We start from the raw sequence: 14,102 nt of genomic DNA on the forward strand, positions 1-14,102 counted from the left end.
TTGTGTGCGTTCCCAGAGGTGAATGTGTGGGATGGAGTGAGTTGTGGTTTGTTTTTGTTTTCTCTTTTCTGCATTGTTACCTTAAGTAAACAGTGCATTCTCTCTGCTTGGCACCTTTTGCCGTCTCGTGCGGTTGTATCTTATTTGCAGTTCCGCATAAACATAAATCATAGACTTCTACAAGCCTTTCCCGCTTCACTAACCAAACTAAAATCCCTCTGCGCCTCTCCTCTCCACCCACACACTTAGCTTTAATTATAAGCATTAAAACTGAGAGGTGTGACTGATGTCTGAATAGTCTGAAAACACTGCGGGACAGATTGTGAACTCATTACTGAGCCAGGTAGAGCCAGTAAAATCAACTGAACTATTTGGATAGTAATCTCACTACTGTGATTGGGGTGTGCACAACATGGCCCTGTATTATTATTATTATTGTTAATATTAATAGTACCTGTCTCTTGTGCTTTACAAAGGAGGTGGGTATCATTATCCTGATTTTATAGATGGGGAAACTGAGGTATGCGGCAGTAAAGTAACTTGCTTAAGGGCACACAGCAGGCCAGTGGCAGACCTGGGAATAGAATCCAAGTCTTCTGAGTCCCAGTCAAGTGCTCTGTCTGTCAGGCCGCTATATAATGGACAAAAATCCCCACTTCTGGTGGGTGTTAAACGGAAAAACTCTTTACCCTGAGGCCAGATTGTTGATTCTCTGCCCTCCAGAGGTGGAAAGTACCCACAGCTCCCAGTAAAGTCAACAAGAGGTGTGGGTGCTTTGTACCTCTGAAAGTATTTTCAGGGGATCAGTTGTTTTTAGTAGGTTCTGTCTGTCTCAGTGTAGATGTTTTTGTTTGTGTGCAAGGGAGGGGCACCTGTTACTTCAGACTTGGCAGTTTTCACTGAAGAAATGGCTCTGCAACCTCTGTGTGATTAGCAAAGCAGAAAGGCACAAAGTCTGTCTGGAGATAGTCACCATGTAAACATTGTAACACCCACAGTGCTTTAAATGTAGGCTTCTGAGCCCTGTGGAAATCAGCTCATAATCTTCACAAGACTCCTATAATAATGACTGCAGAGGAGTCACAAGAGAATTGTGTGTGTGTTTAATGTATATTGTGAAGTATATGCTCCAGCTGATACAGAATTTACCTCTGGGGCAGCTGACATGATTTTCTTTTGTGCTTTCAGTGACACACAGGGGCTTTAATCATGAGCAACCCTTTTGCATGGATTGCAGAGCCACTAGACTCCAACCAGCCTGCAAAGAAGTTCTTCAATCTGAACAAATTGGGAGATGCGAGATACGGTATGTTGGCAGCATTCAGAAGGAACTGCCTGAGACGTGTGTACTCAGGCTGCGGTGGGCATTGAAAATGACTGTGGGAAGGCTCTGCAGTTCTAGATGATACTTGATTTGCGGGCACAGAAACATGGGTACAAATTTAAAAGCTATTCCTTGAAGATCAATTTCTAATCATGTTTTTTGGGTACTAGCATCTAGGCTTATTTAATTTCCTGCTATGATGATGATCTTTTTTTCTAAACTTGGACTGCACATTGGTCATTTTATGTGGTAGTTGAGTGCTTCCTACAGGTGAGGGGTATCCTCTGGGCAGGGCATGAAGGTCTAGCCAGATCAGTGGAAGACGAGTTTCATCCATGCTGCCTTGATAATGTGATGGACTTGATAGGAGTGTGTGATTGCAAGATGTATGCCACAAATAAAGATGATATGTGAAATCCTGGCCCCATTCTAGTCAATGTCAAGACTCCCTTTGACTTCAGGGGAGCCAGAACTTTGCTACCCAAAAAGGGAAAGGACACAGCCATGCCCAGATATCTGGAAACTTCATCTCCAAAGGTGTAAACCAATCTGCTTTCTGTCTCTTCCCCCCAGGACGTTTGCCATTTTCTATCAGGGTCCTCCTGGAGGCAGCCATCCGCAACTGTGATGAGTTCCTAGTGAAGAAGGAAGATGTTGAGAATATTCTCGACTGGCATGTGATGCAGAGCAAGAATGTTGAAGTGCCATTTAATCCTGCACGAGTTATTCTGCAGGATTTAACGTGAGTCAAATGCTTCCTAAAACTAGGAAAATGGGCTTTTAAAAACCACAACCATTCGCAGTGGGCAAAGCAGAGGGGAGTGGAGGGTGGATGCGGTGCCACGTTATTCTAAACATACTGGATGTCAAGTTGACAGAGCTCCTTTAAGCAAACCGTGGTCATTTTAAAAGTACTCCATCAAAAGTCCACTGTCCTTTGAACCTCGGACCCAGGTGATAAGAGGGAATGTGGCACAACCTTGGCGTTCTCCACATTACTGGACAACAGATTCATTCCATTTCTCACCCTAGCAAATAGTGTATTGCCTGGCATTCTCCAAAATGCATCACAGGAACTGAGGGCTCAATCATGTTCCGCTTTTGAAGTCCGTGGCAAAATTGTCATTGCCTCTGTTGGGAACAGCATTGGGGTCCTAACTGGCTCACATCCCGAGAGGTGATAGGTATGCTGACCGCTTTACAGGTGGAGACAGTGAAGTGCAGAGAGGTTGAGCTATACTTTCTAAAGAGCTCAGTTCCCATTTAGACACCTAAATAAATGTCCAGGGTCGCTGCTGATCTCTTCTAAAATCTGTCCACAAGTGTCACGGTGGAAGCTGCTGAGTGCTGAGCTTTCTTGAAAAGATTAGCCCTTGTATCGGTGCCTAAATGGGAGTGAGCTGTACTGAAAATCTGGCTCTTGGCACAAGGCCCCATAGAGAGTAAATTGCTAGTTCAGGATTAGAATTTTGAGGGTTCTTGATTTTCAGCCCTGTGCATTCTGTAATTCACCTTGAATGCCTCTGGATACATAAAATGCATGTGTTCTGGTGTCACTCCCTCAATCCCCCATAGTGTTGCAAATAACTGCTCTATTTCTCTTCTGTATCAACCAATAATGCAGTTAGCGCATAATATCAGTTGCTTTCTTTGCTGTACGTATAGTCTGGGGAAGTTGACATGCACACACTGTACATCACACTCACTACGTTCAGATGCATATTTTTGTAGATCAGAGTGACTGCCAGAATATAAACCTGAGCTGTGTTGGCTTTTCTTCTTTGCAATCCTAAATGTTTGCAGACAAAACTCCAACCAAGTCCTTACCCTATTCCCTGTGCTGACCCTGTTGTATTTAATAATCTGCACTGTTTTTCTTACACACAAGTCTTCTATAACATTATAGGCTGATTATTTTTAGTCCTTTGCAGCAAAGAACATCTTCGCTTGTTGCACTTTGAACTCTAAAATGGTCTCTCTCTTCTGGGCTGCTATTTCAGGAAGTACACTCAGAGTCTAATCCTAAATGGTCCTGAATGCCCATGACCACATCACTGGACACTATGTACACTCGACTCCCTGCAGAATTAATGTTTTGTTATGTGAGGATGTTTCCCAGAAAGTAGCAGTCTAAAAGTGAAGTGCTGAGTGCTACATAAAATGCCCCTGGTGAGCAGTGGTGGCTAGGGTAACCTTGGAAATGCCAAAATGTACCATCTGTGAAGGACCACCAGCTTTCCATCCATTCTGCAAAGGCAAACATGGAAACTTATGGTCTCATGGTTAGAACATGACACTGACTGCCAGATGCTCTGAAGAGACACTACTGTATACCTAGAGGAAGGTCTGTTGTTTGTTGTCATGTCAGTTCTTGGAGCAACCAGGCTTATAGGACTGCTACAAAGTCTTGTTACCAGAGGTGAAAATGTGACTTCTGGCTAACAGCCTAACAGAGATACTTACGGAGTGTGAAGCATGTGGGTGGTTGGTTTGGGGGCATTTGTTAAGTCAAGTTCAAGAACTTGGTGGCACAGTGGGTGGGGGGCTTTGTTATTCTTCCCTTCAGTGCTCTCCTGATTGCCAGTCAGTGCAGTTCTACTCCAGAAAGCCAGCCTGTTCACTCCCATAGGGGTTCCATAGTCACACTCACTCTCATGGATTCTGGGTCACCTTTGTTCAGCTTGCAAGTCAAAAGCTGATGATGTTCCTACCGACTCATATTAACGTGATCTATAATCCATTAGTTCCTAGAAGGCCTAACCATGATCAGAGCCCCATTGGGCTAGGCACTGTACACACAGCTAGTAGGAGAAAAGTGGTAGTATTATCCCCATTTTACAGACGGGAAGCAGAGGCACAGAGCAAGGAAGAGTAACTTGCCCAAGATCACAGAGATTGTATCCAGGTCTCATGTCTCCCAGTCCAGTGCCCAAGCTGCACAACCACCTCCCTTTGTCACCTTATGCGTTTCCACCCAAGTGTTCTGCACTGATGAAGCCAAATGTGGCTTTGTTCTTTCTCCCACCCCGGTTCTGTGTCCCACTGCAATGGAGTGGTGATTCCAGTGTTGGCTTTCGAGACAGAATCTGGTGGCAGTGTGGCATTGGCTGGCTATGCGTGAGGATCTGGGCTCTGTCCCCTCAGTTCGCTTAATTCTCTCATTTCAGTGGCGTACCTGCAGTGGTTGACTTTGCAGCAATGCGTGATGCTGTGAAGAAACTGGGTGGAGACCCTGAAAAAATTAATCCCATCTGTCCTGCTGATCTAGTAATTGATCATTCCATCCAGGTGGATTTTAACAGGAGGTAAGGAAATAAAGCAGACCTTCTTTTCCATGCTTGCTAGGAAGCCAGGGGCAGCTGGCGTTAATTAGCATAGGTCCACAGTGGAGTTACACTGCGTTATGCAAACTGAGGATTTGTCCCCTAGCATTGTAGAAGCTAAAGACTGATTAAATGAGACCGTTTACTACACTGGGCTGTGTTGGCACAGTTCTGAGAATGGGGTAGTTAGCTCATCGCTGCCTTGGTGAAGAAGCACACAGCAGTGTTTTTATGTAGTGGGGAAGGAAGGAACAGCGAACTGGAAACTCTAGAATACTTAATCTCCAATCCTGTAGTGAGCTCCTTTGCACCTGTACAGAGCCTCACTGAAATCAATGGGACTCTGAACAGTCGGAGGGGTCCATCTGCACAGAGCTCATTGCAGCATCGGGATCTTAGAAACTTACCTACCATCCTGCATGTCCTAGCTGAACCTCGTGATATCGTTCTGCTTTCTCATGTCATCCCTTAGTTCTCTTCTGTTTTCCAAACTCCTTAAATTCATTGTACTCCAGTTGCCTTACCCAGTAACTTATTCCATCTTTGTTACTCTCAATAGGAAATAATATTACAACTGCTCACTTAAATGAAAACAATACAAAAAGGGAAGGAAATCTTAGCATCTAAGAGCAGTCTCAGACTTGAAGGTCAAAAGGGAACATTGTGATCATCTAGTCTGACCTCCTGCATGTTGCAGGCCGCAGAAGCTTACCCACCCACTCCTGAAATAGACCCCAAACCTCTAACTGAGTTACTGAAGTCCTCAAATCATGGTTTTAAAGACTTCAAGTTACAGAGAATTCACCATTTACACTAGTTTAAACCTGCAAGTGTCCCATGCTCCATGCTGCAGAGAAGGCAACCCCCTCCCCGGGATCTCTGCCAGTCTGACTTGGTGGAAGAGTCCTTCCTGACCCCAAATATGGCAGTCAGTTAGATCTTAGATCCTGAGCATGTGGTCAGGACTTGCCCGGCAGATACCTGGTTAAGAATTCTCTGTAGTAACTCCGTGCCCTCCCCATCTAGTGTCCCATCTCGGATTGTTTTTGTTTTGTTTTGTTTTTAAATAAAGATTTTGATCCTATATGTGGAAATAAGCCTCTTGATGGATTGATTTATTTATTTATTTTAAAAAAATTCCCTCCATGTGATTCTTAGAAAAGCAGGTTATTTTAAACCTCAAAAGCCACATGGATGCAAACCTCCATTGGCAGTGAACCAGCTAACTAAAAAGCTCAGCAGTTTGTCCAGTTTTTTCCCCCCTAGATCTTGAGTTGGATCATTTGTCTGAGATCTGCTCCTCGTTAACTTTTAAACCGCAGTCTTAAAATATCTCTGAGAAAAGGTCAGGAATGGATTTCAGTTTGAAATTAAATGTCTCTGGAGTATATGTACATGTTGGTACTGATCTGTTTAAACATGCTCTTCCTCCATTTCATTTGAATCTCTGTTTCTTATGAGAGCTGGTTGGGGTCGGGGGAAATATGTTTCCCTGTGAGAATTCTTTGTCAATGTCATTGAAAAACAGAAATATACGTGGTTCTCGTTTTTTACAAAAGCACAATATTTTCAGTGAAAAATAGGGTTTCACAAAAAATAATTTTTGATGAAATCCCATTTTAGATGGACAAATTTCTCAAAATAAATAAATACATTTTGCTGACCAGCTATCATTGCTGTTTAGTTCTTTCACAGTGACCACAGTGTGCTGCATGGCTCAGAGAGTATAGAAGTGTCCCTGCTCCAAAAGTAATCACTTCTTAGGGATTTTATGTTTACGTACAGTTGTTTCATATATTTTTTTAGGAGTACAGGCTTGAACTGTGGTGTACGTTCCAGATCGGTATCCGCATATGTTCAATCACAATTACTGACATCAGCTTCCTTTACTGCTATGCAGCTCGCGTATCATTTAGGTTTGGAAAACTTTCCGTTGCTTTAAGACGTAGGCCAGACTTTATCAAATTGCAGATGTAATGCCTACATTCTGTATGGGATTAACGTTTGAGCCAGATGATAGGTATTCCTGTTGAGACTTGTTAAGCCCCTTTGATCATTTGCCTTTAGCTCACAGCTGCAATTGCTGGAAACATATAAAACTGATCGGCATTATGAGCTACAAGCGCTCTTCTGTTTTCTCTTTCACTATACGCACACACCAGACCACACACTAAATTCGGTTGGAGACTTATAGCTTTGTTGTTCATTTATTTCACCGGCAGGTCGGACAGTTTGCAGAAGAATCAGGAGCTGGAGTTTGAAAGGAACAAAGAAAGATTTGAATTCTTAAAGGTATGGGAAGAATTTCTCCTCTTTACATGTTGCAAGATGGGATGAATCAACACTCTTTCACTGTTCCTGTGTATTTAATATTTGGGGCTCTTATTCATTGTGTTTCAGTGGGGCTCCCAAGCTTTCCACAACATGAAGATTATTCCTCCCGGCTCGGGAATTGTCCACCAAGTGAATTTAGAATACTTGGCAAGAGTGGTGTTTGATCAGAATGGGTACTATTATCCAGACAGCTTGGTAGGCACTGATTCACACACTACAATGATTGATGGTCTGGGAGTGCTGGGCTGGGGTAAGTGCACTGAAGTTTTATGAACTGTTCGGTTATATTATGGCTTGTGTTCCTATCAAATCACATATAAAATAAAATGACTAAGTACAACAAACTCCCTTTTCTGTGTCCAGTTCAAATGACCCTATAAATCAGGATTTTGTAACCTGATTTCCTATTCCATACCCAATGTTTGTAAGAGTAATAGACAACAAATCACATTTCAGTCATGTGTCAGGTTGTAGGGGATTTGTGTGTGCTTTTATTTTTAAATAAATATTCTTTTATTGTGGGTTTAAAATGTCCCTGGGTAGTGGTGGGGGAAAGGGATGTAAAATTTTCAAGAGCATCTAAATGATTTGGGAGCCTAAGTCCCATTGAAAGTTTCACTGGGACCCATGAGTCTAAAATCACTTAGATGCTTTTGAAAATGTTTGCCTAGTGACAGTAACTATAAAAGCAGTTTTGGATCAAAGACTCTGATTCAAAGACAGTACTGATGAGAGGGGATGAGGTACATCAAAACAAGGTTTGATCAGTCTTTGCCAGTATTCTAGTACCAGATGTTCTTTGCTTGGACAATAATGGGACAGTGCTTGCCAGAATAACAAACAGAAATATGTTCCTAGCCAATGGTAGACAATAGAAGCTTTGAAATTTTATCTGCATAAGTAGATAGTCTAACCGAAGTATTTTGTAGTCATCCCTATACCTAGTATAAAGAATACCCGGGGAATACTGCAGTGATTCGTCATGTTTATTGTGAAAGCACCTACGAGTCCCTCTGTTGACCAGGATTCCATCAACCAGCATACTAGGCTCTGTACAAACACAGAACAAAGTGTCCTGGTCTCAAAGAGCTGACAAAAATGCTGATTGCTTACAAAGACGCTCATAAAGTTTTCAGTCACACACAGTGTAAGTCATAATATTTGTATCTACTTTACATAGTGCTATAGATTAAAATCTGTATATAAGAAATTTCTGTATCTGCAGCCTTGGTAATACAGCACTGCATCTGCTCACGTTACTTGGATTGTAAGTTCTTTGGGGGCATGGGGACCGTCTTTTTGTTCTGTGTTTTTAGGGTCCTGGTCCGTGACTGGGGTTTCTAGTGCTAGTGAAATACAAATAATAAAGAATCTATTTATAACCATGGCCTCATCTTCACAAGGAAACTGTTACAAATAGAGTTGAAAAACAGTCAAACTAGTTGGCAGCTTGACAGTGGTCAGGCTGCTGGTGGGCTGTGACCAGTGCCTGTCACCAATATTGTCTCGCTGTTTCCTGGTACTCCCCCATCTGCCTGTATCCATCTGTTGACTCTTGGCTTGCACTTATATTGGAAGCTCTTTGAGGCATGGGCCATCTTTTTGTTCTGTGTTTGTACAGCGCCTAGCACAATGGGTCCTGGTCCATGACTCGGGTGCTAGGGGGAAGGAACTAAAATAATAAAATGCTGACTGGTCAGTGCAGAAAAGGCTCAGTTGTGCTCAGCAGGCATGGACCAACTCTTCTCAACCAGCATTTACTCAGGACTCGCTATCCCAGTGTTGAGCGGAGGGATAGCTCAGGGGTTTAAGCATTGGCCTGCTAAACCCAGGGTTGTGAGTTAAATCCTTGAGGGGGCCATTTAGGGATCTGGGGGAAAAAATGGGGATTGGCCCTGCTTTGAGCAGGGGGTTGGACTAGATGACCTCCTGAGGTCCCTTCCAACCCTGATCTATGATTCTATGTGCCTGTCTGCACTGACCAGTCAGTCTCATGTCCGCAAACTTGACTGGCTTTAAACATGATTCAATTTCCAAATGAAAGTGAGCCCCCAAGGGCTAGAAACTTTCTTTTTTAAACAAAATCTTAGAACAGCATAAGAACATCTAAGAAATGTCCCCTCGGACCAGCTCAATCCAAGCCCTGCTGTGTGGTGACTTCTTTTCCGTTATTTGTAGTAACATTATTTCACTGGTTCGTTAACTTTCAGCCTGCATTGCCTCATCTAAAAAAAAAAATTCTACTTTTGTCTTGCCAATTGGATTCAGGCGTTGGTGGCATTGAAGCAGAAGCGGTGATGCTGGGCCAGCCAATCAGCATGGTGCTTCCTAAAGTGATTGGTTACAAGCTGATGGGAAATCCTCATCCCCTGGTAACATCCACAGACATAGTGCTCACCGTTACCAAGGTAACTGACATCTGTGCCATGGGGGATTTCTTACAATGGGCCACAGTGTGGCACGTGTGTGCATGGTGTGATCTTAGAGTAGCTGCATACAGCAGCCTTAGGAGTCCCGTCTCTGGGGCTGTCATCTTGATTTCATCCTCTGAGACCCAACTATGCTGGGCCTGGGCTGCAGCTTGGGCTGCAGCTAGCTCTGCAGCTTCTTCCCTCTTGCCTGCTGATCAGCTGCACCTCAGATGGGGTGGGCCAATTCTGCTTCCTCCCCTCCCCCCGCCTATTTCACGAGGAGGGTGGTGAAGCACTGGAATGGGTTACCTAGGGAGGTGGTGGCATCTCCTTTCTTAAAGGTTTTTAAGGCCCGGCTTGACAAAGCCCTGGCTGGGATGATTTAATTGGGGGTTGGTCCTGCTTTGAGCAGGGGGTTGGACTAGGTGAGGTCTCTTCCAACCCTAATACTCTATGATCTGGTTGGATGAGACAGGAAGAACTGGAACTCCCAGGGCTCCTACAATCCTTGTGGTTGTCATGGTCAGGTTTTGAGACTCCCATTGATGCTAATAGGAAAGTTTTGCCATTGCCTGCAGCGGTAGCAGAACCGTGTACGTATGGCATGTTTAGCATTGAGTTTTGAAGCTCTGTTACACACTGAACAAAACCCTGCTCCCAAATGGACCAGAACTTTGAGGAAGCGTGGCTTCTTGACTGCAGCTGAACCGCATAGGCCTGAACTGTCTCCAGTGCATAAGGCTTATACAGTCAGCATTCTGAAGATTAGAAATGGCCTTTGAGTACCTCTGTTGGTTCATGTATTACAGCATCTTCGCCAGGTTGGGGTGGTGGGTCAATTCGTGGAATTCTTTGGGCCTGGTGTAGCCCAGCTGTCAATTGCTGATCGAGCCACCATTGCCAATATGTGCCCTGAATATGGAGCAACTGCAGCCTTCTTCCCAGTTGATGAAGTCAGCATCAGGTACCTGATCCAAACGGGTAAGTGCAAAAAGAGGCCAGAACTTGAAGATCCAGATTATAAACCTAGGCTCTGACAGCTCGTGGTACAGGGCCTGATTCTGGTGTAACTCCATTGACCAGAATGGAATTACTTCAGAATCTCGCTGGTATGAGAGAGATCAGAATGAGACCCATGGTGCCATGCATTTGGTCCTAGCACCTTCCTAAACCTTAACCTTGGGCTCTGCAAAGGATCCATTTTACATAATATATATGAGCTACTGTGTTTCTCAGGGTTGAGCCCTTATGAACTCCAGCGTATGAAAGTTTCTGCTTAGAAAACGTCAAGAGTTCAACTCCAACCTTGGAATACAACTAACAGTCCCAGTTAACTGGGACTGAGATCATTAAAGATCCAGTGACTTTTCTCTTCCTGCTTTTCTAGTTAAACATGAAGTTGATGTAATACAATCTATCCCATTCAAGGCCCTGTTCTGCATTCTTAAAATGCCCCAATATCTTTGTCTTGACTGTTCTTATTTAGCTATGTCTGGATTTCATTTTAGGTCGTGATGAAGAAAAAATTAAGCACATAAAGAATTATCTTCTGGCTGTGGGGATGTTTAGAGATTTCAATAACTCCGCTCAGGATCCAGATTTTACCCAGGTAGAGTCCTGATCATCATTTAATCTTGTACCTTCCTTCCTTTATTTCTCTCCTACATGTACACCCCTTCGCTCTCCTCTTTCATTTTATTTATTTTTGTTGTTCTCTGTTTCATCTTTTTTTAAAGAGGAATTTTCACACAGCAAGGAAAAAATTAACATGACTCTGATTTTTGTAATCCCTTTCCCAAAGCACGCCCTGGTCCATTCCGTGACTGTGTAAGCCAGCATTTGAGGCAGCCTCATGTAATGGCATTAGACCACACAGAACACCTGAGGGAAATGCAGGGTCTCACTGTGTCCAGCAATCTCAACCCTGTTGATTTATAATAGGGTGGCATGGATTTAAATAAGGACAGAACTTGCCCCCAAGTATCTCTTAATAGTTAGCAAACAAGGCAAGATTAAAGGGATTTGATCCTCTCTGAAATCTTGTAAATTTTCCCTAAGTGCACGACTTCACCTATAAACCAACTATCAAAATGGTGGGCAAGAGGCTGCTTGTATGCTACCCCTTTGCTAGGATTTCCCAGAATGCTTCCTGATGCTAGGATTTGTCTTGATTGTGAGGGTGGGGGTAAATTTTCAAACCACCTCAGATCTGTTTGTTTTCAAAAGTGACTTAGACATGTATCGTATTGGCTTTATTTTGAAAGTCAATGAGACTTAGGCTCCTATGTGCCTAAGTCACTTTTGAAAATGGGGACTTGAGGTGGCTGTGAAATTTTTTCCTTGGGAGCTAACAGTATCTGAGTTTGTAACTCGCTACAAATGGCTTTGAGGAATTTTGCCCTTAAATGCGTTAGGCCTCATGCTGTCAGAAGAGAGTTTAAGGCACTGATTCAGTCAGGTTCTTAAGTGCATAAGTAGTCAGTGGAACTCCTTGTGTTGAGCATTGCTGCATTGGGACCCCAGTGTCCTTGAGAGCGATGTATCCTGCATTATTTGGCTCGATCCTTGGCAGTAGCTTATTGAGCTGCACTGTTCCTCCTGTTGAACAGGTTGTGGAGCTGGATCTGCATACCGTCGTGCCTTGCTGTAGTGGGCCCAAAAGACCTCAGGACAAAGTAGCTGTGTCAGAAATGAAGAAGGACTTTGAGACCTGCCTGGGAGCCAAGGTAAGGGCACGTGGCATTGCAAACGGAAATATGTTTGTCTTCTAAAAGCTATCTGTAGGGCTTAGTCATTAGAGACACAGGTCTGCGTCAATCAATTCAGGACACTTTGTGTGACCTTGCAGGAATGTTGTTTCCTGGTTATTTTCAACTGTAGCCTAGAAGACCACGCTAAGGAATAAGTATTCTAGAGTGGTGGTTCTCAAGTTACGGGTCCTGGAATATGGGTGGTCCGTGGATCTGCTCCTGACCCATTAGTGAAGCATTTGCAGTATTGAAGTAGTCACTCAATCTGATAATGACATACCAGTCTGAGACTCACTGTAGGTTTCCAGAAGTGCTTTTTGCCCAACTAAACTTAAAACCACCACCCTAACTGCCTCTTGCAGTCCATCCGGTTAAAAACAGCAATTAATAGATCTGCGTCTAGGATTTTGATTAGGACCCAAGTCTAAACACCCCTAAGTTCTGGGGAATCTCAGCCCTGAATCCAGATCTAAACTTTACAGCTCAGGCTCATTCCCTGTAAAAGCCAATACCTTATGAAGAATGCTCTGGTTTTCAAATCCAGCTAAACTCTCCAGATTTGCTATGCCATTCAGATTTTCTATCCCAGTCCGTAGTATTGATATGCTAGTTCTCTCCCCTTTTTTTTAAGACTCGTTCTTTCATCCATTCAGCTAGATCTTCACACAAACTTCAGACCAGTCAGGCTAATTGTATGAACTCTTGGGCATTCTGGCCAAAATCCCAGGCCTGACCTGAGTGACTCAGCTTGGGGAGTGGGGTGGCTTCCTAGATCCTGATGCTGTGCGCTGATGTACAGTCTCATCTGGGATCCAAGACACACAGGCGCCTCTGTGCAGGCTAAAAGAGTTCTGTTGTCTTCCTGTGCAAAAGACCACCTGTGTGCCACCGCAAGAGGCAGCTGCCACCTTGTCCCCAAGGGATGAGCGGGTAGGGTTGGCCCCAATTAAGCAAATGTGACAGCTGCCATGTTGGCTAACATGCTGGGGACTGAAGCAGGGACCTCCAGAGCTAAAAGCAAGAGCTGCTATATCTTGTGCTGAAGCTGTTACACACTCATCTTCTGTGGCTTGGGCACAAGGAGGAGCCTATAACACACGCTGTGTCACCAAACGCTCTTCCTTCCCCTTTTAAAGTACAGCTGTTTTCTGGTACCATTCTGTCTCCCTTTCCCAGTTCTCACACTAACCATCTTCTCCCTTTGTTTTTATTGTCCCTCTTTATAGCAAGGGTTCAAAGGATTCAGTATTGCCCCAGACCGTCACAGCGATCGCGTGAAGTTTGTTCATAGCGGCTCTGACTTCGAGCTCACCCACGGCTCGGTGGTGATTGCGGCCATCACCAGCTGTACTAATACCAGCAACCCCTCGGTCATGTTAGGAGCCGGTAAGCGTGTCTGATCAGAGGAACCGCTCCAGGCAGATGTAGTTTTAGGTCTGGGTACAACCTCATAAAATCAAACCCCATTGACATGGAAGGAATCCCATCCCTTTATGCCAGAGCTGAATTTAGCCCCTCGAGTGAGCAGGAGGAATCCAGGTACCAATATCTGGGCTGAGACCTGGAAACTCTGGCTGTTAATCACATGGCTTTTTTCCCTTGCATTGACAAGTCTATAAGTGAGGTAAGTTTCATTTATCACCTACCTCTGACCTCTCGGTGAGGCGTTTGAGGCGATGCGAAGCAAGGGTGGTGTCAATTTGCTTTGGCTGTACAGTAGCCTAGATCAGGGGGGATTAACCTTTGTTTTTCTTAACTCCCCCCAAGATGCTATAAAAATTCCAGAGCTCACCAATGCCCCAACAACTGTTGTTCTGCATATAAAAGCCAGGGCCGGCGTTAGAGAGTAGCAAGCAGGGCGATTGCCTGGGGCCCCACGCCAGAGGGGGTTCCGCAAAGCTAAGTCGCTCAGGCTTTGGATTCAGCCCCAGGTGGCAGGGTTCAAAGCCCTGGGCTTCAG

General features: G+C 44.2%; 1 protein-coding gene across 2 annotated transcripts in view; it reads left to right on the plus strand.

Moving 5' to 3' along the window:
* The window catches only part of ACO1 (aconitase 1), a 49,107-nt gene that overhangs the window by 18,525 nt on the left and 16,480 nt on the right, over nt 1-14,102 (plus strand). For both annotated transcript variants that reach the window (XR_012159122.1, XM_073345585.1), the window contains exons 2-11: nt 1,189-1,306; nt 1,898-2,066; nt 4,492-4,629; nt 6,870-6,939; nt 7,048-7,231; nt 9,250-9,389; nt 10,202-10,373; nt 10,901-11,001; nt 12,002-12,118; nt 13,369-13,528. Coding sequence is in view for 1 of the 2 variants with exons in the window: in XM_073345585.1 (XP_073201686.1) it covers nt 1,210-1,306; nt 1,898-2,066; nt 4,492-4,629; nt 6,870-6,939; nt 7,048-7,231; nt 9,250-9,389; nt 10,202-10,373; nt 10,901-11,001; nt 12,002-12,118; nt 13,369-13,528 (1,348 nt within the window). In the remaining variant the exon portion in view is untranslated. The remainder of the gene's footprint in view (nt 1-1,188; nt 1,307-1,897; nt 2,067-4,491; nt 4,630-6,869; nt 6,940-7,047; nt 7,232-9,249; nt 9,390-10,201; nt 10,374-10,900; nt 11,002-12,001; nt 12,119-13,368; nt 13,529-14,102) is intronic.

The sequence above is a fragment of the Lepidochelys kempii genome, chromosome 5, assembly GCF_965140265.1.
Source record: "Lepidochelys kempii isolate rLepKem1 chromosome 5, rLepKem1.hap2, whole genome shotgun sequence".
Taxonomy (NCBI): domain Eukaryota; kingdom Metazoa; phylum Chordata; order Testudines; family Cheloniidae; genus Lepidochelys; species Lepidochelys kempii.